The sequence below is a fragment of the Populus alba genome, chromosome 9 (assembly GCF_005239225.2).
Source record: "Populus alba chromosome 9, ASM523922v2, whole genome shotgun sequence".
In the NCBI taxonomy this organism is placed as follows: Eukaryota; Viridiplantae; Streptophyta; class Magnoliopsida; order Malpighiales; family Salicaceae; genus Populus; species Populus alba.
This window is the reverse complement of record NC_133292.1, coordinates 6,574,916-6,602,137: the sequence shown is the minus strand read 5'-3', so window position 1 is coordinate 6,602,137 and position 27,222 is coordinate 6,574,916. Positions and strand designations below refer to the sequence as shown.

At 33.0% G+C, this 27,222-nt stretch overlaps 4 protein-coding genes and 1 long non-coding RNA gene across 5 annotated transcripts; 3 read left to right on the top strand and 2 right to left on the bottom strand.

The window, feature by feature from the left end:
* Positions 1 to 2,803: 2,803 nt before the first annotated feature.
* On the top strand, positions 2,804 to 3,857 carry LOC140955955 (uncharacterized). Its single transcript, XR_012170761.1, has 2 exons — positions 2,804 to 3,220; positions 3,329 to 3,857. It is a non-coding gene; the product is annotated as an uncharacterized lncRNA (long non-coding RNA).
* On the bottom strand, positions 3,849 to 10,427 carry LOC118027636 (uncharacterized). Its single transcript, XM_035031033.2, has 8 exons — positions 10,041 to 10,427; positions 9,620 to 9,711; positions 9,194 to 9,265; positions 8,389 to 8,495; positions 7,385 to 7,440; positions 6,981 to 7,155; positions 5,443 to 5,733; positions 3,849 to 4,816 (listed from the first exon to the last, which is right to left on the bottom strand). Exons 1-8 carry the CDS (start codon positions 10,221 to 10,223, stop codon positions 3,900 to 3,902), a joined length of 1,893 nt encoding a protein of 630 aa, XP_034886924.1. The 5' UTR covers positions 10,224 to 10,427; the 3' UTR covers positions 3,849 to 3,899.
* A 6,124-nt stretch (positions 10,428 to 16,551) lies between these two features.
* On the top strand, positions 16,552 to 24,398 carry LOC118027638 (dihydropyrimidinase). Its single transcript, XM_035031034.2, has 13 exons — positions 16,552 to 16,711; positions 16,943 to 17,104; positions 18,522 to 18,573; positions 19,031 to 19,300; positions 19,444 to 19,655; positions 20,815 to 20,935; positions 21,955 to 22,042; positions 22,168 to 22,246; positions 22,536 to 22,623; positions 22,730 to 22,770; positions 22,871 to 22,923; positions 23,090 to 23,246; positions 23,952 to 24,398. Exons 1-13 carry the CDS (start codon positions 16,631 to 16,633, stop codon positions 24,141 to 24,143), a joined length of 1,596 nt encoding a protein of 531 aa, XP_034886925.1. The 5' UTR covers positions 16,552 to 16,630; the 3' UTR covers positions 24,144 to 24,398.
* Positions 24,399 to 24,506: 108 nt separating this feature from the next.
* Positions 24,507 to 25,719, bottom strand: LOC118027639 (uncharacterized). Its single transcript, XM_035031036.2, has 3 exons — positions 25,592 to 25,719; positions 24,974 to 25,165; positions 24,507 to 24,698 (listed from the first exon to the last, which is right to left on the bottom strand). Exons 1-3 carry the CDS (start codon positions 25,658 to 25,660, stop codon positions 24,651 to 24,653), a joined length of 309 nt encoding a protein of 102 aa, XP_034886927.1. The 5' UTR covers positions 25,661 to 25,719; the 3' UTR covers positions 24,507 to 24,650.
* A 665-nt stretch (positions 25,720 to 26,384) lies between these two features.
* LOC118027643 (splicing factor 3B subunit 6-like protein) lies at positions 26,385 to 27,046 on the top strand. Its single transcript, XM_035031042.2, has one exon. It carries the CDS (start codon positions 26,512 to 26,514, stop codon positions 26,887 to 26,889), a length of 378 nt encoding a protein of 125 aa, XP_034886933.1. The 5' UTR covers positions 26,385 to 26,511; the 3' UTR covers positions 26,890 to 27,046.
* The last annotated feature ends 176 nt before the right edge of the window (positions 27,047 to 27,222 follow it).

Below are 27,222 nucleotides of genomic sequence, written 5' to 3'. Positions count from 1 at the left end.
AAATTAAAAAAAAATGGTAGGGATGAATTATTTTAAAAATAATTGTAATTTTATAGTTTATTCAAAAATAAAAAATAAAATAGTAATAAAAAGGATATGGAGTAAATATGAAGGAAAAAAGAAACTGAATTGGATGGTCTGAAATTTTGAATGTGTTTGTGCATAATTTAAAAAAAAAGAAAGAAGAAGAAAGAAAACAAAGTTAGCAAAGCCAAACTAAAAACATTTCTAGCACACATGTCGTTACATTTTATGGAGGACACTAAGATCTTCCAAACATCATACTAGAAGATAGGGTTTGGTGGTCAAAAAACTTCGCATCTGCCACTCAAATGGTGCGAGGGCTGTCCATACATTGGCAAGTGCATTACATGAAATAACAATTTTATTTTTAAATATTATTTAATATATGCCAATTATAATAATGTTTATGAGTAACCTTTAATTTTACACTATAACCAATGTAAAATAATTAAAAAATGTTTGTGAGAGAGTTATAGTGTTTGTCTTAAAGGGCATAAAATAATCATACTATTTAAAAAAAAATTAAAAGACCGAAACATCTTTTTTTTTTAATTCAAGAATTAAAGTATTAATTTAACAAGTTGGATGTATATGGCAATATTTCCCTTAAAATATCCGTATCATTTCTACTATTTTTTTTTTAAAAAAAAAAATCTTGTTTCATAAGTTAAAAAATCGTTTAATTCTCAAAACATCACAATTTTTGAAAATTGAATAAAGTTGTTTGAAAAAAAAACAATTATAGTAATGATTCCAATTTTTACTTAAAAACGAATAATAAACAAATAAATTAATTCTTTTGATTTTATTTGTAATTATAAAAAAAAATACAAACAAATTCAAAATATGTTTTAAATTTTTTATTCACCTAGATTTTTATCATAATTCAACCTAAAAAATGCCACTCTTTGGGACGCATGGTTATTCTATGCACCAATTAGCTAGCCACCAATTGGGATAATTTATATATACGATCAATTAATGGACCCAAAAAGAGAAATCAAAGACCTTATAATCTCCGTGACACCATGGAAATCCACATGCAAGGATCTAAGCAAAACTTTTACACCATATTCCTAAAAAGAAAATAGATTTGCATCTTGGATTTTCAAATCATTACCTCTCATGGCGTTGTCTCAAAAAAAAAAAAGAGGGATCGTACCCCATATATAGAGGACAGTAGCCCTCTATCTTCCTTTAAGGATCTCCGAGGATAAGAGTGGATCCCATGCATCCATCCAGTAGTTCTCCAAGGATAGCATATGCATCAAGTTCATCTTTGAAGTCTTGTACCATAGTGAAAGTAAGTTTGAAGATGCTTGAGAAATCCGATGAGAGTGAGGGGAGGCAATAATTCCATATTTATGAAGCCTTTTGATTTTATTGAAAAAGATAAAGGTGAAAAGGATACCCTTTGGTGATGGGTGGCTTGGAAGACAAAAAATACTTTCGGGAGGAAGGAGCATCTCGTCTTCTTTTCGCCATTGAAGAGACAGCAACATGGGCCAAGCTCTGTCGAAGCATTAGAAAATTCATTGATTGTGGTGTCCCTAAGAGGTCCGAGCCTGTAATATTTTTATATCAGGTCTTTTTGTGCTGTTTCGTATGCTTCTGAAGCCCATGTTTCTACGTCTGTGTTTGAATAGAAGATAATTTGTGTTTTCTTCTTTTTTTTTTTTTTTTTTGTAAAAATTATGTTTTTTTAATTTTTAAAGGTGTGGTTTGTACTTATAGAATATTGTACCCTTAAAAAAAAAATCACTGATGAACCTGTGTTTTTAAAAAATTTTAATTTTTTTTGTTAAAAATTAATTATTTTTATATGTTTTGAATCGTTTTAATGTACTAATTTTAAAAATAATTTTTTAAAAATAAAAAATATATTTTTTAATATATTTTAAAACAAAAAACACTTTAAAAATCAATCATAAACAACTTTAAAACTGTTTGAATGGCTTCTACAACTATATCGTAGCATGGAACGCAAAGCCAGTAGGTGCGTTAGCGGTATTACTCCATTTGTTGTAGAGTCTTTTGAGTAATTTAAGACCGCAATTTTTCTTTTCAAAAACTACTAAGAATTACTAAACTAGATAATAGTCAATGGTTGGCTGGACACGACACGGATCAAGACTGTGTTCAAAGAATAGACCCTACTCGTCCGTTTTCTCATGTATTTAATATTAATTAAATGTATTATTTAGGAAAGGCAATTTAGGATACCGACACTACCTTTATGGATGAGTTATTTTGGATATTTACATTATTTTATACGTAATAAATAAGATATAAATATTATAAAAACTCAATTCAAACTCGAGATATATATTTGTTATATATATATATATATAATAAATAAATATAAATATTTTTTAATTTTTAAATATATCAAAATAATTTTTTTTTTTTTTTTAAAAAATTATTTTTAACATTAACATATTAAAACGCAATTCCAACCTAATTCAACTCCAGTAGCAATCTAACTAAATGGAAAATATATATCATAATAATAATAATCTTTTTTATTTTTCAATAAGAAAGATGAGTTTTTAGCTTTTCTTAATGGTAAGAAATCAACATAGTTTGGTTTGGTACTAAAATACAGGGCGAATTTTCTTCCAAACTCCAATACTCTTGAACGATTCCTTCCATGATATACACGTGACGTACAGATGTACTGCTTTCTTGGTTTTTGTGCTAATCATACTTCTGTACGACCCACAATCACCTGTGTACTAAAACCATGCATCCTTCATTAGCCTTCCTACATCGATATCATGCCAATTTGGTGCTCCATAGCAGTACAATGGGGCTGGATCAGGGAGTACAAATTGGGTGATAATTCAATTAAAAGATCCATATCAAGTACTACTGCATATGGTGACTCCGTGTAGTACATTTGAAAGGAAGTACTGGGTTTTTGGTGCTATATAACAAGGAATGAAGCCCGAGGGATTCATCGCCGAAGTTGAGCAAACGGAAAACACAGAGGCGGCCGATCGTGGAGGATTCCTACAGGAGCGACCTGAAATCACATGTGGGCTGCACCCTCCTGGGTTATCTTGGGCAACATGTGTTCTCAGGTCGCCCCTGCCGGGCTTTCCTCCATATGCTAGTTACTACATTTCAGTGGTGGGCCCAACTCTGATGGCGTGCTTTGTACCATTGGATCTTCGCCTAGTTCCTTGTATTTTTTGTAAGTCCTTTGTTTTTTTTGACGTTATTAATATCTCGAGTGTTTTTTTACTCCTAGTTGTCTAGCTACAGCATCTAAGGGCTGCTCTCTTGATAAACAATTGGAAAGTATCAAACAGCACTATAAACAAGTAATTTCAATATTCACAATCCACGTGATGGAATGCTAAACGAGTCGGTACGTGAGACCCCTGAAAGCAAAAACTCAAGTTGTTCTTTTACGCAAATGGACAGGTATGGCAATGCAAGATCTTGTTATTTTTTTGCTCTAAAAGTTATGCTCCTGTAGTGTTGCTAATGCGGCACCTTGAACAAGATAAGAGCAATCACATTGCCAGCAGAGTACAGACCAACCTTGACATAGCTGAAAGCAGTTTACAAGAATGACGGGAACAAACCTGAACAAAATGCATCACGAAAATATCGAAGTTGATGCTAGGCCATGTTTCCTCGCAGCATGCTCCACTCCCATTGAAAATTTATCACTTTAGAAAGGAGTAATAAGAGCGTGCCGAGTGCCTAGAAACCAGTTTGAGCCATGCCAGCTTCTTGGCGTAAATTCCAGTAATTTCATTTCCCATGAGAATGAGGTTGTTAAAGGGTTGCAGATGAATATCAATGAGAATAAATTGAGTAAATAGGGCACCATAAAGAAATCAAAAATGTTATTCTGGGGACTTCTACACCAAAATCCTCACATTAGACATAATAGCAAGCAGCTCTTCTTCCCCGATTTTCTTCCAGACCCCGTTTATCATTAGACAACCTTTGTCATCTTTTGACAACAAAACATTCTCATCCTCTGATTCAAAACTGTCTGCTGTCTCTCTCATCTTCTTCACACTTGATTTGTCCAATAAATAAATATCAGAACCAGCTTCTCTCTTGCTACCAGTCCTCTCGACACTAGTGTAATCTGATAAAGGAATATCACCACCAGGTTCTCTTATGCTACATTGTTTCTGTTCCCAGATCTGATTCCTTTCTGATGCATGCACAGGCTTTTTACTGTCGTCATCACAGTCAAGAACAGGAAGACAGCCAGAAGATCCAAGGTCACGAGGCAACATACCAATTGGACATGGGTTCCATGATTTTGCCACAACCCATCTGCCTGAACTACCCACATCACCATCTGTTCTCTCAGCAACTTTACTCTTTGTTCGGCAAAGTTTTACAAAGTCTAGCTTCTTGGTGGCCTGATGGATAGATTGATCTTGCTGGGTAAGAAGGCTATTCAAACTCGGGGGAGGAGACTTCTCTTGGGTAACATCTGGGTCTGATAAAGCTAGCAAACTTAGTTTTTTGAGTTTATCCATCACAGAGCTATCACCCATCAACTGTGCAAGATGCAGTGCTGAACACATAAGCTGTTTATTGCCATATGAGGACACCAGAAGGCATTTACGGAGAACCTCCATCAGGATTGCGTTGGATAAATTCATTCCTATTGAAGAGGCTAAGCTTTCAGCTGCAGATTGTTTACAGCGAAGAGGCTTTAGACCCTTGAGTTGTCCAACAAGCCATGCAAACAAGGAAGAAAGTCGATCAATTTGGCAATTCTCTGTTCCATGCTCCCATGATATGAGATGTGTTCCTAAACAAGATTTCAGAAAAGGTCAATAAAGAGAACATTAAATCAAAACCATTTATGTGATTATTATTGCATTGAACCTTTTTGAAGCTATCATGTATAGTTACAGGCAGCTATATGTCATTCCGAATCAAGCTGGCATTCATTGTAAACCAGGTACTTGCATGGTTAATCAGATATAGCTCATAAACAGGTTGAAAAGAGTTCAACAAATACGAGGTTGGGCATGCCTAATTCACTAGCTCAAATAAAGACCAATGATCACAAAAGTTGGTTCAACGAAGAAAAGTTCACAAGTGGGTTTCAAACGCAAAAACAAAATGCATATTGAAAGTTGACACCAAATTATAGCTAGCTGAAAGCAGTAGCATTTGGAATTTTGTTAAAGGTTTGGAGAGAATTTCTTTTTCTAAACCTATATCTTCTGAAACTTCTTGCTAATAAAACCAATACAAGTAGTGCTATTTCTGTGCTTCTTGTGAGCAAACAAAAAAATATTAACCCCAAGCACGGTGAAAATGGAGAACGTTAGCAGTTAACAACTACTAAAGTTTCTGATTATCCTAACAGGACCTAAAGAATAAGCAAACAATAGCTATGGAACACAGGAGGACTGAGTTTGTGGTTACCCATTTCATATTTCATGGCTTCATGAGTATCAATCATATTTAGAACAGCCTTAAGAAGCATAAGGAGTACTTCTGGTTCCTTCTTTGAGAATTTTGTTATTACAAGCTTCCAATCATCCAACAAAGTACACACGCCTTCGCCAACTAGGCAATCTTTTGGAAGCTCTACCAAATTTGAGGAATCCAAAGCCTTGAGCAAGAACTCCAACAAAACTGACAGTACTTCTGAGGAGAAGGAAGAATATAGACGAACCAGATTTTTCAAAGTCTTGGTAATATTCTTCTTAGAACCTGAAGAAAGAAGTTCATCAGCAAATACATATATAACTTGTGTGTGCAGATATTTGGGTCATCTTCCATGCATTAGCCACGACTCCAAATTTCAAACAGTATCTGAGAGAATTCCTACAACATCAAAAACTATCCTCAAAAGTTCTTCACTAAGTGTTCATAATGAACTATATCGCAACCAAGAAATATCAAGAATGAAAGAACCATAAATTTGAACTTTGCCTTTATTACTTCTTAAAAATAATTGGGGCGTATCATCTCACCCCTAGATTTGGATGAATATAGCGTGCGGGACACAAGTGAGAAAAACTTAATATGGCCAGAAAGTTGTTCACAACATTTGCCACCTACAAAGGCTGACGGCCAATAAGATTGAAATTCTATAGTGGTAGCGATTAAATAAGCATTGAAAATCATATAACTAAAAAATGCTATGTCCTCATTGGGATGAGTAAAAAAATATATAAGTTTACATTTAAACTAGCCTTGTTTGGCATTGCGGTCCAACCACGTTTTTGAAAAAATTTTATTTTTTCTAGCTTCAATTTTATTTTTTGGATTGTTTGATATGTTGATGTCAGAAATAAATTTTTTAAAATAAAAAAATATTTTGATGCATTTCCAAGCGAAAAGCAACCTCCATCACACCCCTAAAAAGTGCAGTTTCAGTAACAATTCCAGATAAGAACAAATCATGCTTTTTATGAACTGACAAAAAATTGTGGAATGGGATAACACATCATGACTCGGGCCAAGATATCACTGTTTCAAGAATTAATCTTTCCAGACAAAGGAAAAAAGAACATGTACTGAATACATAGTGGTGGAAAAAAAAAAGAGCCAATATTCTTGTAGGTATGAAAACCAAACATGCTGCATGGACAACAGATTCCCATCAGCATCTACGTCTACATCTAATTTGACAAGACCCCTCTTTCACTCACCATGATTTCCTTGTTTTAGCTATCTCTTCATGTTAAGAGGGATTTTCCCTTCTCTATGTTTAGTCTTAGAATAACAAGTTCTTTATTCTATGGAAGGGAAATGCAGTGGAATGCTGGTTAACCGGTCACAAAAGTTAAAAAGGGGAAAACATGTTAAGCCTTCATGAATATTTGATCATGAAGTCTTATTTTGAATCACATTATTCTAAGGCCTGGCAACATCAAAAGGGAGAAAAATAAAATTGCATTGGCCTTTTAATGTCCAAAGAGAGAAAATAAAAGAAAATAAAATTTCATACGCACGTTTTGCTTTGATTGCTGAAGAACCAGGGTGGGTACTCTTCTTAACTTTCAAGCAGGATGCTAATTCACGGAATTTAGATTTGATTTCTTTTCTGATGTCAGCACTTCCATCTCTTTGGAATGGAATCTGCTTTGTCTGAGGCTCCCAATAATAAGATTTCAACCAATCAATTGCCTGAAATTTTCAGCAGCAGATGTTGTAAGTTAACTTTTACAGACTTCAAAAACAAACATGGTTTGTTAGTTAAATAATCATGTGGAAGCATGGTCCAACAATTTTCCAAAAAAAAATCATGAAACATTGAAACAGGAGTTTTATCAGACTTAAATGGAAAACTGTTAGAAAAGAATCTCAGGATAAAGGATTGCGCTATAGATTACAGAAACTTGTATGGACAATATACCTTAACAGCAGAATCCCGAACAAGTGCGAGAGCAGGAAGATCACGGTGAGAACCCTCTACAATCAAAGCAACATCAAGAAAAGACAATAGAATTCTTGATTCAGTCCAGCAAAAAAAAATCAAGAATATTTCACCGCAAATTAATGAGATATCCACTGGATCTGCCACCAAAATTACAATAGCTCTCCTAGCATGTATACAAATATTCAAGTGCTTTACGCTAGATCCTTGTTTGTGGGTCAGGAAGAGGGGTGCAGGTTGGCTGTTGATATGGGATAGATTTGGACCAACAAGAATTTGTGTATTTGCAGTGAGTTAGCTTGGTTAAAATGAGGAGTTTAGGGGTCAGGATATAAGAATTGAGGTTTACAGTTTAATGTTGTAGATTGAAGGCAAATGAATTGCTTTTACTGGATGATACTAGATTATGCTTTTAAGATTCTCAAGGCATCAACATCACACCAAGATTATGGTTTATTCGAGTGTCTTAATTAGTAGAGAAAGAGTTGGAAAATGATGGAATTAATATCATGTAACAATAAGGTGAATTTTAGGGATTGATTTTAGTGATAATAAGGGAAACTTGGAGGCTTATAGGTTGATGACAACTTATTGCGGATAATTGAAAGAGGAAGAGTAAGGACGCAAATAGGACAGACTAAGTTTCATTTCTTGGTACACTGGTCAAGAGTCTTGGACTTGCAACCACAAGAGTAGTTTTAAGGGTGTTTGGAATAAGCAAAAAACTCAAGGATTATGTAAGTGTTCAATCATTTCCTTCAAGTGGACAGTAAAAGGGCAACATGCCTGAAAAGAAAAATTATCAGCAGGCACCAAAGAATATGAATTCAAGGAAAATAATCCCAAAAACAGTTTAAGATTCTTAATGACTCTGCACTTGTAGATACCAAAAAACATGTGCAGGAATTGCCAAAGTTAAGATTCTCCTTTGCTTATAAAACCAACGATATAGAGCAACTAGCTTATGCAAAGAAAACACTAACCATGACGAATGTCGATCAGCGTGCGTGGAATGCCTATTGCACCAGCTGCCTCAGCAATCGACACCTCTGTTTTCTTCCTTGTCTTCTCAACAACACAGTTTACAAGCCTTCAGTAACAACACTTGGCAATGTGAGCCTGCTATTTTTCCTTACTGCAATTCTATGTTTGCATGCATATACAAAATAAGGCAACTTAACCAAATACAATCTTTAAGCATAAGACCTCTAAAACTTTGATGTAGATATACTGTCCTAATTTCTAGGAAAGTTACACAGAAAACAGGATTAATTATAAGAATCCAAATGAATTATATGTCGTTTGTTCCAACTTGATAAATGACAAGTGTTTTCGTTGCAAAATATTTCAGCATATCTTAAAATGAAAAGAAATTTTCGAAAATTGAGGATATGCAAACTTGATAAATGACAAGAAATTTTCATTGTAATTCTATGTTTGCATGCTTCAACATGTTTCAAATTATTCTAGGTGAATAGGGTTAATATGTCTCCATATCTAATTTCCATTATATTAGCAAAATCCATTTCCAAGATGTTTTGCTCCAGCATCTTCATAACTATCAATGTAGCATGATTTATTGATGCATCATCATACAAGCTTTTCCTGACCCAGCCCTCCTGGTTCTTACCTCATGATTTCCGTACAATATATCAAAAAACAAGCCATGTGAAAAATACTTGTAAATTCCAAATACATATATGCTATTATTACTTCAGTACAACAGCCAGGCTAGAGAGAATGATGAGATTCTAGTTGAAAAAGAAGAAGAATGCAAGAACAATTTACCTCAAGATAGCCATACAATATAGCATTGCCAACATTTGCTCGGAATGTATAGCATCATCAGGTAAGTCCTTTCTACAAAGGAAAAAAAATGAAACTTTTAGAATACACAAAAAAATGGATTCCAAAAATATACAATTATAACATAGCATCACACTCGAAAAGAGTTGTCAATAAGTCTGCTGTGGCACATTGGCAATTTCAAGTTATACAGGAAATCCCGGTTCAAATCCCGGCAGCAGAAAACCTTTTCTTTTTATTCATGAAAAGAAATAACATAGCATCACAGTCTCACGGAAGAGAAGAACTAGCATGGCCATTGTAATTTAAGGAACTGGCATGGGCCATTTGAATCAAGCTAACCGTTTAAAAACAGAAGGACCTTGGGCATTTGAATCAAGCTCACCGAGACTGGGAACAAAGAGTTACCTGTACAAAGGATCCTTCTGTTGAACTTCAATGATCGAAGCTGTAACATCAATCACAGCCGGTAAACATCCTCTGCTTCGCCATGTTGATATCTATATCACAGATATATAAGTTAAAACTGGAAAAACTGGAAATATTTTTATTGGCAGCTAAGCCACTAATTTAACATAATGAAACCACAGACTGGTTAGAAAAGGTTTTTTCACTTTTAACAGCTGAACCGAAACAGTGAAAAGTATACGATAGCAGCCGAGATTACATGCTGTTTCCCCTAATTTCTCAGGAAACAAACAGAATGAATCTTTGCAAGAAGTTTGAATTCATACTTTGAATGCCTAGACATTCCAAATTAACTTTCTAGGGAAACAAGCAGAGAACATTTTGTGTGTGTGTGAGAGAGAGAGAGAGAGTTGTGTCTTACTCTAGTAATAGCAGAATGAATCTTCTCAGGAGAATCGGAGAAGAGAGAATCTCTAACACATTCCCATTCACTCCAGTTTAACCACGGCACTAATTTGTAGCCGTACGATGACGATGTTGATTTCTCTTGGTCATCGCCAACAACGGCTATCGATTCGTCTTGGAATCCTAACAGTGACTCCATTGATGAAACACCAGCTAATCCGCTGCCACTGGTTTCTTCAAGCAGGGAGAAGGAACTGAAAGTACCAAAATAGAAACCCTAATTTATCTTATGTTGCGGTTGAATGGAATAATAATTGGATTATTTTTATAGAGAGATTTTTTACTCTGCAAAGCGGCTTTACCACTGAGGCTCTGGAGGGAAGGGTCTGTGCTGTTACGGGACTGGTCTGTCTAAAACCCTGGAGATGCGTGGGCGGGTCAGATCCGGGTCGATATGGTGCGGTTATTGGGTTGGGAATTTGGGATAAAACTTAAAAGAATGTTAAGGGCCTGTCTAATGTTAACGCAAATAACGGCCTTATGAAAATTATCAATTTAGGCCCATGGATCTATTTTACTAGAGACCAAAAGGATGGATGGTGGCATAAGGATTTGGGTAAATGATGTTCTTAAAAGTTAGGAGTATCTGAATGAATCTCTACTTTCTTATTTTATGATAAAATGAATTTTAAATACTTCAAAATTTAACATATAAAATAATACTTATTTGATATATTTTATATTCTTATTTGAATATTGGAGTTTTGTTCCTTTTTAGTTCAGTCTAATAAAAATAGAGAGTTTGGTCTTGATTGTTTTTGTTTTTCAAATGTATATTTTAAAATATTATTTTAAAAATAAAGAGAATATTTTAAATTAATATTTTTTTATATTTTTATATCATTTTAATGTGTTAGTATCAAAAATAATTTTTAAAAAATAAAAAATATATATTATTTTAATATATTTCTGAGTAAAAAATATTTTAAAAAGCAACTAGAAACACATTCTAAACAGACTCTAAATATATTTTGGATGAATTTAATTATTAAATATATCTAAAAAACTGAAAATATATATATAATGATGTTTCTTTCTTTGTTTATTATTTTTTTTCTAATTTATCATGCAATAATAGTAATCTCAAGAAGATACCCAAATAAAACAAGAAGTATTAGACAACATTATAAGTTCGATTTAAAGTGAAAAAACTTCGATTATTTAGGAATCTCAGCATCACCATCAGTAATCTCCTTTTGCAAGCCCTATGGATCCTTTCCATTAACATTACAGCCAACTGAAACACAAGTTCATAGTATCTCCTTCATTGTCCTGGTTAGATCCTTCGCTATTGATCTTACTCGCATCACCTTCGTTATCTCTATCATATCGAGAGAGAGGTACTACCGTTGCGCTTTGTATTGTGTCTTCTTTTTATTTCTCCATGGCTCCTCCAGCATCTTGATTACCAGCGCTGCTGGCTGAGGGGACCACGGTAACCTTAACCTAGCGGTTCTGGAAGGTGATCTTGATGGCTATGTGAAGGCCCTTCCAATCCTTGGCGGTTTAATTTGGTGATATCTTTCTTCTCTAATATTTTTTGAAGAGAGACTAGGAGGTTCGATTGTGAGAGCGTGCGGAATGACTGCCCGTCGAATTTGGGTGGCGATGTTGACTTTGCAGCAATAACTCGGTGAACGTGGGGGGGGGGGGGGGATTTAGGGTTCAAAGAATTAAGAAATTGGTAACTGATAGAATTTATATGATGCTGCATGGGGTTTATGAGAGGGGATGAAATTAATTAATACTCTGAAAGGTGAGGCGTTGGGAAAGTACTGTAGTTCCTCATGTTTTTTATATATAAGTATTTTATTGTCCATATAATATATACTGAAACACTTAACTGTATTTTTTTTCTGTTTTTTTTATGCATAGGTTTTTTTTTTTTAGCCTTTTTTTATGTTTTTTTTCTTTTAATGAATTTTTTTTTTGTTTAATTTAGTTTGTTGATGTGAAAAAAAAAATGTAATTATCAGACTTTCATGACACAGATCTCGGGTTTAACGGGCTAACCTAGTTTGACAAGTTAACCCGATTTTTATTTTTTTTTTTGCTTTTTTTCTTTTTTTAATCAATTTTTTTTTGTTTAATTTAGTTTATTAATTTTTTTTATTTAACCCATCAAATTTTTTTTCTATTTAGTTATTAAAATTTTATGATGCAGATCTCAAGTTTGACGGGTTAACCTGATTTGATGAGTTAACTCGGTTGATTCGGATTTCTTTTTTCTTTTTCTTCATTAGTAACAGGCTTATATCTTTTGTTTGTTTTTGTTTTTTTAAAATTATTTTTTTTCATTTAGTTTAGGTTGTTAATGTTTAGTTTTTTTTTTATTTAGTTATCAGACTTTCATGACACAGATCTCGGGTTTGACAGGTAACCTGGTTTGACGGGTTAGCCCAGATAATTCTGGGTTAACCCGTCAATTTTTTTTTCTATTTAGTAATCAAACTTTTACGACATGAATCTAATGTTTGACGGGTTAACCTGGTTTAGAGGGTTAACCCAGTTAATTCATATTTTTTTTATTTTTTTCTTTATTAGTTTGTTTCCTTCTATTGGTTTCTTTTCCTTTTAATTAATTTATTTAATCATCATATTTTTATGACACGACCTTACAGCCAGATCGGCATCCAAGGCGATTGGGTCTAGTATTGGAGCTAGACCTACCGGGTCATGTAAGTTTATTATTGTTATTAATATTATAAATATTACTTTTGGATCAAGCGTTATAACCAACCCAAGATTCTTGAATATAGCTTTGCAGAAAGACCTAACACTTTTAGATTTTAGCATTTTATTAGTGTTTTTTATACAAAAAAAATTAATATATGGCATCGCACGGGTCATGTAACTAGTAACTATTTAAGCCCTGTAAAATGAGCTTTCTTACAATCTATTTGCATTTTTTTTTCTTTTCAAAGGATTTTTAGTTCTTATAATTTAAGGAAATAATTATTTTTTTTAACATTGTTTTATGTGGAGGGAGTGTTTGAGAGTGTAGTAGCGGTTATTTTTTCAAAGTATTTTTTTTTTCTTAAATCCATTAAAATAATAATTTTTTTAATTTTTAAAAAATTATTTTTTACATCAACATATTAAAATGATATGAAAACACCAAATAAAATTAATTTGAAGTAAATAAAAAAAAAATATATTTTTGAAATATAAAAATAAATAAAGCCTGAGATTAAGTATGAAATTATTGTTGAACGAGAGAGATTAAACTATTTTTCAGTAGAAATATAAATAATGGCCTTCTATACTGAAACAATTGAAAACAACTTTATTGTTTTATATGAACAGCCAGGCTGCTCTCTTTTTTATAAATTTTCTCCTTGAGTTTTTTTATTTAATTATCTAGTTTTATATAATACTTGAAATAAAGTTGTAAATTGTAGTGAAAAGAAATAAAATACATTTTTTTTTAAATCAAACCACACTTCTATATTGTATTTGAACTTGCTGAATGATTAAATGGAGATAATTTTTATATAATTTATTTTTAAATTTAATTCAATTAAAACGTTAAATCATAAAATTTTAAGGTTAATTTGCTGGTTTAGGTAGAATCAAATAGTTCACTGTAACCTATATGTTCATAACATTAATTTTTTTTACTTGACATCATAGAGTGAGCTTAAACTAGTATATAATAAAATATATGGGATTCCCTCCCAAGCGCACCTAGTCTCTCTTTTTTTTTCAATATTTTTTTGAACATTTTTCTTTCTTTTTGTTTAATCCTTCTGTAGTCTAATCACATAAAATCAAGTTTAAAAACATGATAAAAAAACAAAATTAAAATAAAAAAGGTCTAAAATGTAAAAAGAAAATAAAAAATATATACTACTACCCCATATCAGTAACAAATTTTATTTTGATTTAAAAATTTAGTTTTTCTACTTTCAGTTAGAAAATACAAGAAATAAGTTGGTATGAAAACATCAAGGAAAGAGAAAGTGGCATGACGGGTTACTTTTTGGCGCCAAAACTTATTTTTGGGGCGTGAAAGGGTTTATTTGATTATAAAAATTTGTTGGCCATGGTTTTATCTATAAAAATACTTTATGTAAAAGATTATTTTCTAATTTTTTTTGTGTTTATTTATTATTAGAAAAATTGACTAGTAAAAAAAAAAAAAAAATCTAATTTGGCTTCCAAAAAAGTTTTTTTCACTTTATTTTTGACGGAAAATATGTTCTAGAAGACGTGAAAAACTAAGAAATGTCATATTATTTATTGATTATATTAAATTTTATCCTTAAACTTTTGATAGATGTATATATTTTTTTTATTATTTTTTTAATTTTATCCCTTGAAATTTGATTTGATTTGATTTTTATATCAACTTTGATCCTTATTTTTTTCTATTGTTATTTGTTTTTCTCTTATCGTTTTTTTAAAATTAAATTTTTTATCCATTAAATTTAGTTCTTATTTAAAATAATTCATGAAATTATATATATTTTTTTAATTTCATCTATCTTTTAACTTTTTTATTTGTTAAATTTGACCTCTATTATAATTTATATGGATTACTATTTATTTTATTTGAGATAACTTATAAAATTATATTTTTTTTTAAAATTTCATTTTCATTCAACTTTTTAACTTGTAAGATTTGTTTCTCATTCTTTTTAACAAACTTGAAAAAAAAAAAATAAAACATGAATAAATTATTTTTCAATAAATTTTTAATGACATAACCAAATATTGTAAAATATTTTTCAACTTATTTTTCACGGTATTATCAAACTTCAAAAACTATTTTACTTTTAAAATAAATCACTTTTCAAAAAAAAAAAAAACTATCACACAGCAAACAAACATGACCTTGAAAAAAAGATCATATTCATTTTGATTTTTTTTATTCAGTTAATTTTAATTTTTAGATAGTCTAGGGTGTTATGGGATTGTTAGGTAATTTGTATGATGTTTATCTCGTGTTTTTCAAAAAAAAGAAGATTGAGAATATATTTTTAATTAAAAAACCTGCCTTTTAATTATTGATCTGCACAATGTGGTTGGTGACTGAATTATGAGCAGCAACTAGCAACACATTAGTAGTTATTGCTTTTTTTTTTTTTAAAAAAAAAAAAAAAAGCGAGCTGATGGCATTAACAAAAAAGAAAGATAAACAAGACTCAGACACGTGGGTCTATTCTAAACCTGCACAGCTAGATTTTTCGTAAAAGGCTCGGACTCACGATCCTTTTTTTTAATATTTTTTTATTTTACTATTTAATATCATATCACATTTAAATTTCATCAATTTACATTTAATTAATTTTAATTAGTTTTTTATAATTTATTTTGTTTTACTTTTTATAAAGTTATTATAATCCTAAACAACACCATGATATCCGGTTGGTATTGGATTTTACAATTATTTACTTTTTTATAATACAATTAAATAAAAAATATATATTTTTAAAAAATTATTAAATTTACTGGAATCCATGATTTAAGTCATGAATTTAAGGGATTAAGCCATAAAGACTGAGTTTATCTCATATGTGGATGTCATAATAGTTTTAAAAAATATCATTTTAAAATTTATTTAATCAATTTTTTAAAAAAATAATAATTAATCATAAAAAAACAATAATTATTTGATTAATTAAAAAGTATTAAAAAGAAGTTTTATTGAGCTAAATGTTTATTATTTTACTATTTTAAAGTTTGCGTTATACTAGGAGCTGATTAATTTTTTGTAAATATAACAAAAACATATCTAAGTCGCAACAAATTATTTGAAATTATTATTCATTTTGGTTCAGCAAGTTAGTTTTAAAACCTCTTAATTTAATTTATTTACAAGCAATAATTTAAAAATAAATTAAATAAAAATTATCTTGATATAATTGAATAAACTCATCACAAGTGTCTTTTAGTTTGCAGTATAATATGAATAGTAAACCTTGCACCTCGTATATTTTAGTTGCTAGTATAATACGAACACTGTCTATGCACGCTATGTCTTTTAGTTTGTAGTATAATCTCATTAAACTTAAATTATACCTAAACCAATCTTTTTAAATACATTTTAAAAAATAAACCAAAAAAGGATTTCCATAACCGTATCCTCACGAATCCAATTATCCAAATTTGAATTTCTTTTTATTATGTTCTACAATATCCCCACATATTCAATAAATATCATGCTGTTTCCGGCGTGAATTACTTGTGGACAGGCACGATATGGATGTGGAGGCATTTCTTGTTCCTTGCTTCCTAATTTCTCAAAGATCAAATCAAATAAGATATAAGATTGATGTGGATGATATTTTTAAAAGTATTTTTTAATTAAAAATATATTAAAATATTTTTTTATTTTTATTTTATCATCAACCCATAATAATAATAATAATAATAATAATAAATTATTTTAATTTTAAAAATAAAAAATTTAAAAAATTACAATACAACCGCTCTCTCAAATGAAACGACACTCAACGCGCCCGCTTGAAAAGCCAAAAATAGGCTGGCGCGGGACATCTTGGGCGTCCAGTGCGAGACAGAGATCTCACTCTCAATTGAAAAATGGCTTATCGTTTCTATTTCTTCTGCTCACTCTCTCTTCTTCTCCTCACTCATTCTCTTTCCAATTCACAATCCAACCAGGTAATCCATACCACTACTAATTTATCATCTTTGAATTTCCTTATTTGCTTCACTTGATGATTGGTTTCTAAGTAAATTTGAGTTGACTTTCTGTTTGGACGCCGAGAAAGTGAAAAACGCTATTCAACTTTTTCTTCTTTTTTATACTGACTAATCAATCAATCAAGATAAAGTATTATTACTTGCAAAGAGAAAAGGATTTGAAAATTTTGGTTTATTTTTTTTTCACAGTTCTGCGAAGCTGGGATTGGATATGGTGAGGTTGGATGTGGACTTTCATCATCAACGAAGCTGTTGATCAAGGGAGGAACTGTCGTGAATGCACACCACCAAGAGGTTGCTGATGTTTACGTAGAGGATGGGATTATTGTTGCTGTCAAGCCTGATCTCAAGGTTTTTAATATATCTTCTCTCCTTTTTTTTTTTTTTAATCCGTACTGTAGCTAAGGCTTTACTAGAAGTTGGTTTAATTTCAATCTTTTTGACCCAAAAACAGGTGAACAAAAATTGAAAAAAAAAATCCGATCTTTTTAAACTGTTTACAAGTGTTGGATTTTGTTATTTTTTTTTTTGTCGATCAAGAAAGAATGAAAATAGTCCTAGTAGAAGCCATCAATGATTTTTTAGAAAGAGTTATTTCAAGTTCTTTGATGAAGTGTCTTGGAAATGGTAGGAGATGCTTTCTCATACTATGATTTTCAAGTTGTTATGGTGTAACATATAGCAGCAGTTTCAAACTTGCCAGTGTCGTGATAGTTTACTAGCTAGTACCATAGAAAGGAGAGGAAAGTATGATGATGTTGATTTGTTATCCTTAATTGAAGCAAGCAAGCAGATTTTATATGTTTTACTGGAAAAAAAAAAAACCTGATTGAGCAAGATGTAGTCCTATCTATCCACCTCTTGAATTAGATTTCCTTAGCTTAAGGAAGGTTTGAGTTTGGTAGAAGTCATATCCTACGAATTCCACTACTGAGATAAGGAACGCCGGTGCAAGGGACCACCCACCCTTTTGCCTTGCCCCTCTCACTCCCTAAGCTAAGGAATGAGAGGGCCTCACTCTTCGATAAGAATACAAATAAGATAGATAAAGGCTAGGTAAACTATGCAATAGCTTTGGCAGAACCAGAAAAAAAAGAAGAATCGAAACGAATGAGGTACGGAAAAACTAATAAGAGCAGGCAGCTTGTTTTAGTTCTAGCCAACTTCACAAGGGCATTGATAATGGGCTTGCGTCGATGAAAAAGGGAACAAATTATTCTAATACTAAATTTTAAATGGATTTCAATTCTTCTGACTGGAAAGTTCATATGATGATAAAGTTTGGTCACGAGGGGATTTAAATTATTTGCAATCTCATATTAATGATACTTGAAAACTAACATCAGCAATTCTGGATTCCCTGTATGTGGATACAGATTCACAACTTATTACGTGAGAATTCCAAGCAGTAATATTAGTTAGACATGCTGGATGTATTTCATCAAAAAATTCAGGCCTGGTAGGGCATTTTGGTTGCAAATACAATGTAAGCCTACCTACCTTGCTAAATAAGTTGCATAAAGTGCAGGATTCTGGGACACCATAATACTATAGTCTTAGCAGCTCACGGTTCATAGCTACTTATGCCTGTCTGATACCTGTCTTCATTTTAAATCTGCTTTATTCAGAATGTGATTTGCATTCGTTACCCTCTCGCGTTGCTAAATGATCTGGTTTCCTTAATGCTTTGTTTTGGCTGTTAATGCTCGGGCTTTACTTTATGATGTCTTTCATACTTAGTTTTCAATTGTTTGGTTGCTATTTGCAGGTTACTGATGATGTTAAAGTAATTGATGCCACTGGAAAGTTTGTCATGCCAGGTTAGTTGCGGTATTATCTCTTCATGATAGATCAATTTTTGTGTTTTAACCTTTCTAACAGCAGGATTTTGTATGCTTCACAGATCCCATACACTAGGATTTCCTTCTATCTCTCCTTTTTCTTTCTTACATCAATCTTACTCTTTCATGCATTCATTGTTGCAGTTCAAACAGAGTTTTGGAATCTAAACGAGCTAGGCACATTAATCACTCTCTATGCATCTTTTATAAATCTAATACATCTTTATAATGCAAGAATCAGCTCTTGGATGCTTCCTTTCAATGTTTTCTGCACCGCGCTTTCAATGTTCATATTGTGAATTCTTTCCTCTATGTTAGAAGTAATTTGAGTGCGTAACGACTATCTGGTTAGCTATTAATACCAATACTGGGTTTAAAAACTTAATGCAAATCATTCCATTTTATGGCTGCCATCTTCTCCTTGTAACATCATCAGGTGGAATTGATCCTCACACGCACCTTGCTATGGAGTTTATGGGCACTGAAACTATTGACGACTTTTTCAGTGGTCAGGCAGCAGCATTAGCAGGTGGGACCACAATGCATATTGACTTTGTTATACCAGTAAATGGCAGTTTAATAGCAGGTTTAGAAAGCTATGAGGAAAAGGCAAAGAAATCATGCATGGATTATGGCTTTCATATGGCAATCACTAAGTTTGATGACAGTGTTTCAAGGGATATGGAAATTATGGTGAAGGAAAAAGGTTGGTATTTTTGTTCAAGGTCATCCATGGATTCTTTCAAGTATTTTTTTTTTTTTCAATTTATATCGGAGAAACTGAGAAACAGCAACCTCTGGCTATTTATTTATTTTTATTTAAAATCTACATGCATTTAAAACTTGCAGGTATCAACTCTTTTAAGTTTTTTCTAGCATACAAGGGGTCGCTTATGGTCAATGATGAGCTTCTACTAGAAGGACTGAAGCAGTGCAAGTCTCTTGGTGCATTGGCCATGGTCCACGCAGAAAATGGAGATGCTGTATTTGAAGGACAGAAAAGAATGATACAACTTGGTATTACTGGTCCAGAAGGACATGCTCTTTCAAGGCCCCCATTGGTAATCCTTCAAATATGCTCTCCACGTTGTAATGTGTGCCCACTAACTAAAAATTCTGTAATTGAGAAATGATCTATGTGCTTCACTCTAGAATCTGTGTGAACCCCTACCCATCCATATCATACAAATAATCTTCTAGTAGCCTGTAGACCAAATCTACTGTCCTTACATTTGGTGAATTAGTTGTTCCAATTGTTTTTAGTCATTTTCCTTTCTTGTTCCTCTATGATGTGTTGATTTTTCTTGGGAGGATTTAGTGCTTAGGTTGATGACCAATATGTGAGAGAATGTGGCAGACTGCTTTTACCTTTTTTTGTTCACTCCCTGTTCAGTGTCTGTTTGTTTAGTTGCAACTTTTGCGTTTGTGGTGTAAAAAACACAGTAAGGTGTTTGGTTATACACCAAACCGTGTTTTATACTGTGGGACCCATTAAAAAATTGAGTTTAAAATACATTTTTTGTGAAGTAGTTTTTACATGTTTTTTTAACTGAGTTTCGTAAAACTCTGTTTGTTTTTGCATTTCAAAAGCACTTTTTTTTAAAATTTAAACTTTTTTTATTTTTTTATTTACTTCAAAATAATTTTTTTTTTTGTATTTTCAGATCATTTTGATGCACTGATATCAAAAATATATTTTTTTTAAAATAAAAAAAATATTTTGATGTATTTCAAAGCGAAAAGCACTTTTAAAAAACAACCACAACTAAACATTTTATACATGTTTTTTGCTGCACATAAACCTCAACCATAATTTTTATCAAACACGTATTTAAATACAACTAACCATATTTTTTTTAAACTTATTTTTTTTAAACCACAACCACAAAAGCTATATCAGAAACAAACACACTTTTATCTTATGTGGTAAGAGATATGTACTGTATTTTATGATGTTATTAATGTGATTATTACAGGATTTTTCAATCGTGTATTTGATCTGCAGAAACAGCCTGTGTTTGATCCTTTAAGAATGAATTCTTTAGCTAATAAGATTAGCTTAGCTCAACAATTTTTTTAATTTTTTACTGATCTCTGATTGATAACCGTTCGTTCTAAGCAGATATGTATTTGTATTATACGGTATTCCTTTTCCTTAAAAATTTTTTGAAGTATGCATCTTTCTTTTATAATTTAGCATTTAGTTTGATTCTCGTGCAGCTGGAAGGAGAGGCAACTGCTCGAGCAATTCGTTTAGCTGGTTTTGTGAACACACCTCTCTATGTAGTTCATGTGATGAGCATTGATGCCATGGAAGAAATAGCCAAAGCTCGAAAATCAGGTTTAAAGTTTTTAATATTTCATTTTCTTGTTTGTTGAGGAAGTTTTACATGACCGCAGTAGTCAATTACAATTCACACCATTGTGAATAGAGTCTAACAAACATATAAAAGACTCTGTTGCTTACAGGGCAGTACATACTACATAGCCGTGAGTTTATAAGAGAACATGCATTTTCTGTAACAGAACGAAACAGTTAAATTCGTTGCTGTCATCCCTTACATTTCATTTTTTTTCTTTTACTTTTTCTCTTAAATTTAATATTACTAAGACGCCAACATCGGTGTAAGATAATGGATAGTGTCTGAAACAAGTAAATCAAAAATTTGGCTGGAAAGAGTAGCGGACTATAGAGGATAGATAGTAATACTTCTGGATACAAGCTGGACAAGTCATGTTTATTAAGGATGTTCAAGTAATAGAGAAGATAAAATAGTCCGCATGCCCAGTGAAACTGATCTTAAAAAACTGGAGTGGCTATAAATCTTTCACATGATTATTAAGTTAATTGATACCATGTATGAGTATGAGAATAAGGATGATGTCCCATTTGAACCATTTATATTTATCACCTGACTCCTCTATGTGCTTCTCGCAATTGTGCCAGGCACTGTTGCCAGTAATTTTGATAGCTGCTTGTTCCTACATGCAATTGAATTCTTACTGTAATCAGCCACTTTTGTTCCCATCTATAATCAAATTCTTACCCACCCCTTATTAACACCCACTTTTGTGTATCCTGGATTTCTGCATGATTTAGTTCCTAACTTGCACCAGCTTATTTCCCTAACTGCACTGCTTTATACCATCCCCTCTGCAACCTCTCGCTTTCTAAAGGCATCCCAAAACCTTTCCTTTGGGACTCTAAAAAGGGTTGTAAAATGTATTTCAACTGCCAGATTCTCTTTAAGACATTAGATACCTAACTTGTTCTGTTTATGACTTCCCTGGTGCTATGTCGCTTCAATTTTATTTTTGTTCTCAAAACATGAAAGCCAGATCACTTTCTTCAAACTGCAGGACAGAGAGTTGTAGGTGAGCCAGTGGTTTCCGGATTGGTCCTTGATGATTCAGGACTTTGGGATTCTGACTTTGCCACTGCATCAAAGTAAGAGCCAGCACTCTGTCCATTATCACTATTATTATTGGATGGAGAGGGGAGGGAGGTGAACACATTTGACCAATTTGTCATATATATTGATTGCCAAGCATTACTATATTCTCATTTTTCAGGTTTGTCATGAGCCCCCCCATAAGAGCAGCAGGACATAACAAAGTCCTGCAAGGTGCCCTTTCAAATGGAGTTCTACAGGTTTCTCTCTTGTCATTATAAAGATTGACTGGAGTAATTGTTCATACCTTAAAGATACTTGAGATCATCTAATTTCTGTAAAGCTAATTTCAGTGACAAATTGATTTCATGTTCTGGAAAATGGGGACATGTGGTCTCTTAAAGTTTGTGATGGTGATTATAAGCTTCAGATGCAATATATAAATCTAGATTCACTGTTATTTTGAATCATCCAAGACTTATTAATCAATTTACTCATTTAAGAACAATCTCATTATTTGTTTCTCATGCCACTCATTACAATTTGCAGCTGGTAGGAACTGATCATTGTGTATTTAATTCCACACAAAAAGCCTTCGGGATTGATGATTTCCGTAAAATTCCTAATGGTGTCAATGGTAATAAAAATGTTTTTGTTTAAGTCAAATCTATTCCTCTTCTTATTATGTTGACTCAATTTTAGCCATTTTTTCTTTTTTCTAAATCTGGCAAATGGAAACATAGGTATTGAGGAGAGGATGCATTTGGTTTGGGATACGATGGTGGTAAGCTTCTGTGACTCTTTGCATAATCATTCCTACTTGCTATATTAATTTAAATTGTTGTCCTCATATTGGTTGTCAACTAAAAGTTGAGCACTTTCAGGAATCTGGCCAAATTTCTGTCAATGATTTTGTAAGGGTCACAAGCACTGAATGGTATGCTTTGACCGTTATTCTCTGTTAGTTTAATGTCTATTTGTGAATCATGTTATTCAGTCTCAGGGTTAATAATGATAAGTATACGTCATGTACAATCTGATGAATCACATGATTTAGCTTCATGAAGCGTGTAAAATCATTTTGATCCCTATGAATTTTCCAGTGCTAGGATCTTCAACATATATCCAAGAAAAGGAGCAATTATTACTGGATCTGATGCTGATATAATTATACTCAACCCAAACTCAAGCTTTGAAATAAATGCCCAGTCTCACCACTCTAGAACAGATACAAATGTTTATGAGGGCAGAAGGGGGAAGGTAATTTTTTCACTATAAGTTAGTTCTCTTTTGTTTCGTTAACAAGTGGAATTCAAAGTACCTGTTAGCCCTTCTTACATAAGGGGCCTCACACCAGTTTGACCGTGACTAAAGCAATGGTATCCTAGGTTTTAATTGATGTCTATCATCTTTTGATTCTTCCAATCTTGCAGCTATAGTATTTTCAGCGTTTTTTCAGTTATATTTGTTCTATTCAAAATATTGCTTCTAGAGTGTGTCAAAACTATGCTAAAGATAAAAAATATTGTTGCTTGGGTTCAGGAATTCATTACGAAAGGTTATGTTTTTGTTGAGAGCCTGGAGTCACTAAAATACTCATTAAGCATTTTAGGAGAAACATAGCCATGTTGCAACCCTTGAGTTGTGATCCTGGATATCCTGATTTGTTACCTCCAGGATTCATCCATGCCTTGAAGCTATGCTCTCATTTTTCATATTTTGTTAAATACATGGTCTTGTCCAATAATCTTTGGTAGAGATATCACCATTATATTGGCTGGGAAAACGAGATTAGAAACAAGAGAAATATGCTGGCACACAAGTGAGTATGCATCTGCTAGTTTAACTGTGGTGTGTGAGTGCGCACTGGTGCACACTTTCACACTCACCAGCATCATGTGCATGTATTTTCATATTCATGTTTTTACCTAAACCCTTTCACTGTTCATACCATCTTTTCCTCAGGGAAAGGTTGAGGTGACGATTGCTGGAGGACGAGTTGTTTGGGAAAATAATGAACTGAAGGTTGTTCCTGGCTCTGGCAAATACATAGAAATGCCCCCTTTCAATTATCTTTTCAGCGGAATTGACAAGGCTGATGCTTCATACCTATCCTCCCTGAATGCTCCAGTAAAACGTTCTAAATCTACAACTTAAAGTCACTATTTCTATGTGAAATACATGGTCTTGTTAAATACATGGTCGCTGGTACTACTACAAGGATTCTTCCTTTCTATTATAGATTGCATATAGGAGACTTATACACAATACCACAATGTACAAATTTGACAGCCAACTCCACCACGCTTCAATTCTAGACTATACTATGATAAACTTATTTACGAATTATGTAACACTAAATAATGGTAATGTTCAAATAATAAATGAACTGGACTATACCATATTCTGAAATGTTCGTGAATGTCCATTAATTTATGTCATATCACTGCTTTTAATTTAGTTGTAATCTGCTGGTATTCTATTTGCTTTCCGATATAAAGAGCATTTGCAAGCAGAAAGTCATGCATGGTAACCAAGGCTCACAGCAAAAGATTACAAGGTTTGGAATTCATGACACGTCTTGTCTATAGATTCACAAAATAGAAATTTATATTTTCATACTTGAGAATTACATGAGTTGATGAACCCTAGGTTCTTGTGAAATCAAGGCCTAGTACAGCAATGAATGTAGGTCAAGATCTTCTTTCTCTTCTGCACGGCAATAATACATATAGAGAAGAATTAGAAATCAGAACCTCGTTGTTTGCTGTTATTTTTTAATACCCATAATTGTGAGCTTCCCTCATTAAGTCATACTCTGCCAAGGAATGATCCATATGCGTTTACCAAAGACCAAGGGGATATGGATCATTACAGGCTGAGCATGGTAACAAATGAGGAAGCGCAAAATTTCATCAAGTAAGCACAATAATCTCGTTGCTAAACTAAACTGTATAAAGAAGATTAAGAGTGGACTGTGGACTCACAATGACAGGTTCTTCTTGTTGGCAAGCAGCAGCTAGCAGTTCCCTTTCATTTCCAAGGCTGGCGTGCCTGACATCGGACTTGTGCTGCTTCCTATTAGCGCGAGCTCGTGTGAACACCATGGAGTAGTTGGTAGGTACCGGGTTCTTGGAGTCCCATGCTCCAAACTGAGGAACAGACAGCCCTCCATTTTTCTGTAAAGAAAAAGAAGTCAAGGTGATCAGTATTTTATCGCAGAAGCTTACAAGGTCAGTTGCTCGGAATATAATCGTCATTTAAATAACATGAATTTAGGTTGATACACTTGTAACCATTGTTAATGTTAAGTGAATTTGGGGAGGAATTCAACTTCCATTCTGATCTTGTTTTGGTTAATACCCCCTTGGTCATTAACGCGTATTAATCAAAACAAGATCAAGGACCCCACTTACAAAAATAAAAGCTGGTGATTGAATGCTAATATAAATGAATGATTTTGTCTTGGATATCAAAAAAAGAAAAGCTCTCCCAGTTCCAAGAAACAAGAATTCTTGTTGGAAAATAGCAACATCAGAATCAAAACACAAAGGAAAATCGAGAACAAATCATGCCCCCTTGAACTTCTGAAGCTGTGCACTTACCTCCCCCATTGCCATGATGAGGCGATGGAAGTAAGATTGTGAATAGAGATTATCAGCACATAAGTACATACGTACAGGTCTATTTTAAGTGAGATCAGGGCTGCTCTGTCAAATGCCCTGTTTTACTGATGGATGGAAACAATCAGTGACGGTGCCAACCTGTTTTCGTGGGTAGCAAGCGTAACACAAGGCTTAAATTAGACAATGGCAGTAGAAAACTTGAGAAATTATAATTTTTTTTTCCAAGTTTAGAGTATGGTTACGTGCTGAATGGAGATTTTACTTTTTAGTGGGTGGTTATCCTTGACCAGCGGCCAAAAACAAAGGAAGAAAATCTAGAGGTGGGGGTGGACTTCCAAGTTTAATTCCTGCCATTCACTTGAGAAACGATTAATGAAAGACAAGCCGTTGTTCTAGTTCGAATGTTATGACATGTTTGGAAAGCTTTGATTTTATTAAAATTATAATTTTAATAAAAAGTTGTGGACAAATCTGTATGATTTTAATGTTGTCTTTTCATGTTTTTCATAGTATCAATAATGCGTTGGGCTAGGTTTTGGCCCTCCTTCTTCGGTTCGGTTTCGGCTCGCTCTCTTCTTTTGTTTGGGCTCGGTTTTATCCCTCCTTCTCTTTTTTGGTCTTGGTTTTGCAACCTTTTTCCTTCCTTATTGGGCTCGATTTTTAGCCCATATTCTCTTGGTGTTGGGCTCAGTTTTATGCGACCATCATCTAGGCTCTACTTTCATTCTTTCGTATGCTTTCTCACCGTTTTTCCTTGGAAAATTTAGTCCACGTGACCATATCTCATAAAAATACATGATAATAATCTTCCCTCCTTTCTATAGAAATCTCCAACTCGGACTAAAAAAAATTCCTCAAGAGCTATTCCTCACTTTCTCAGCACCTAAACACCACCACTAATGGCGCAAACAATCAGCCTCCGCAAAGGCAACACACGTCTCCCACCTGAGGTCAACCGCGTCCTCTACGTCCGTAATCTTCCGTTCAACATATCAAGCGAAGAGATGTACGATATATTTGGAAAATACGGAGCGATTCGTCAAATCCGAATCGGAACCAACAAGGACACGAGAGGCACTGCTTATGTGGTTTATGAAGATATCTACGATGCCAAAACAGCGGTGGATCACTTGTCAGGGTTTAATGTGGCGAATAGGTATTTGATTGTGCTGTACTATCAGCAAGCGAAGATGAGTAAGAAGTTTGATCAGAAGAAGAAAGAAGAAGAGATTGTTAAGATGCAGGAAAAATATGGCATTACTACCAAAGATAAGTAGATTTTTTTTTTCGTTAATTACTTTAGTTTAAGAAATGATAACTCCTTTTGTTTTTTGGAATTGCTAGGTTTGTTATGGATGTTATTGATTAATGACAGTGCTTTAACTTTGCAATCTATTTATTAATGTATGCGTAATTGATTGATGTGTTGTTTAATTTAGTGCAATTGGTGATCTTTGATTAATGATTTTTAGGATTGTAAGTGTGTTTGTGTGGCTACAATGACTGGATAAATAAAGAATTATCAAATTATAATATGCTGTGATTTTTCTAGTGGAATTATGTTGTAAAGGCATGGAGAGTTGAATTGAACTTGATGTACCTTTACCTTT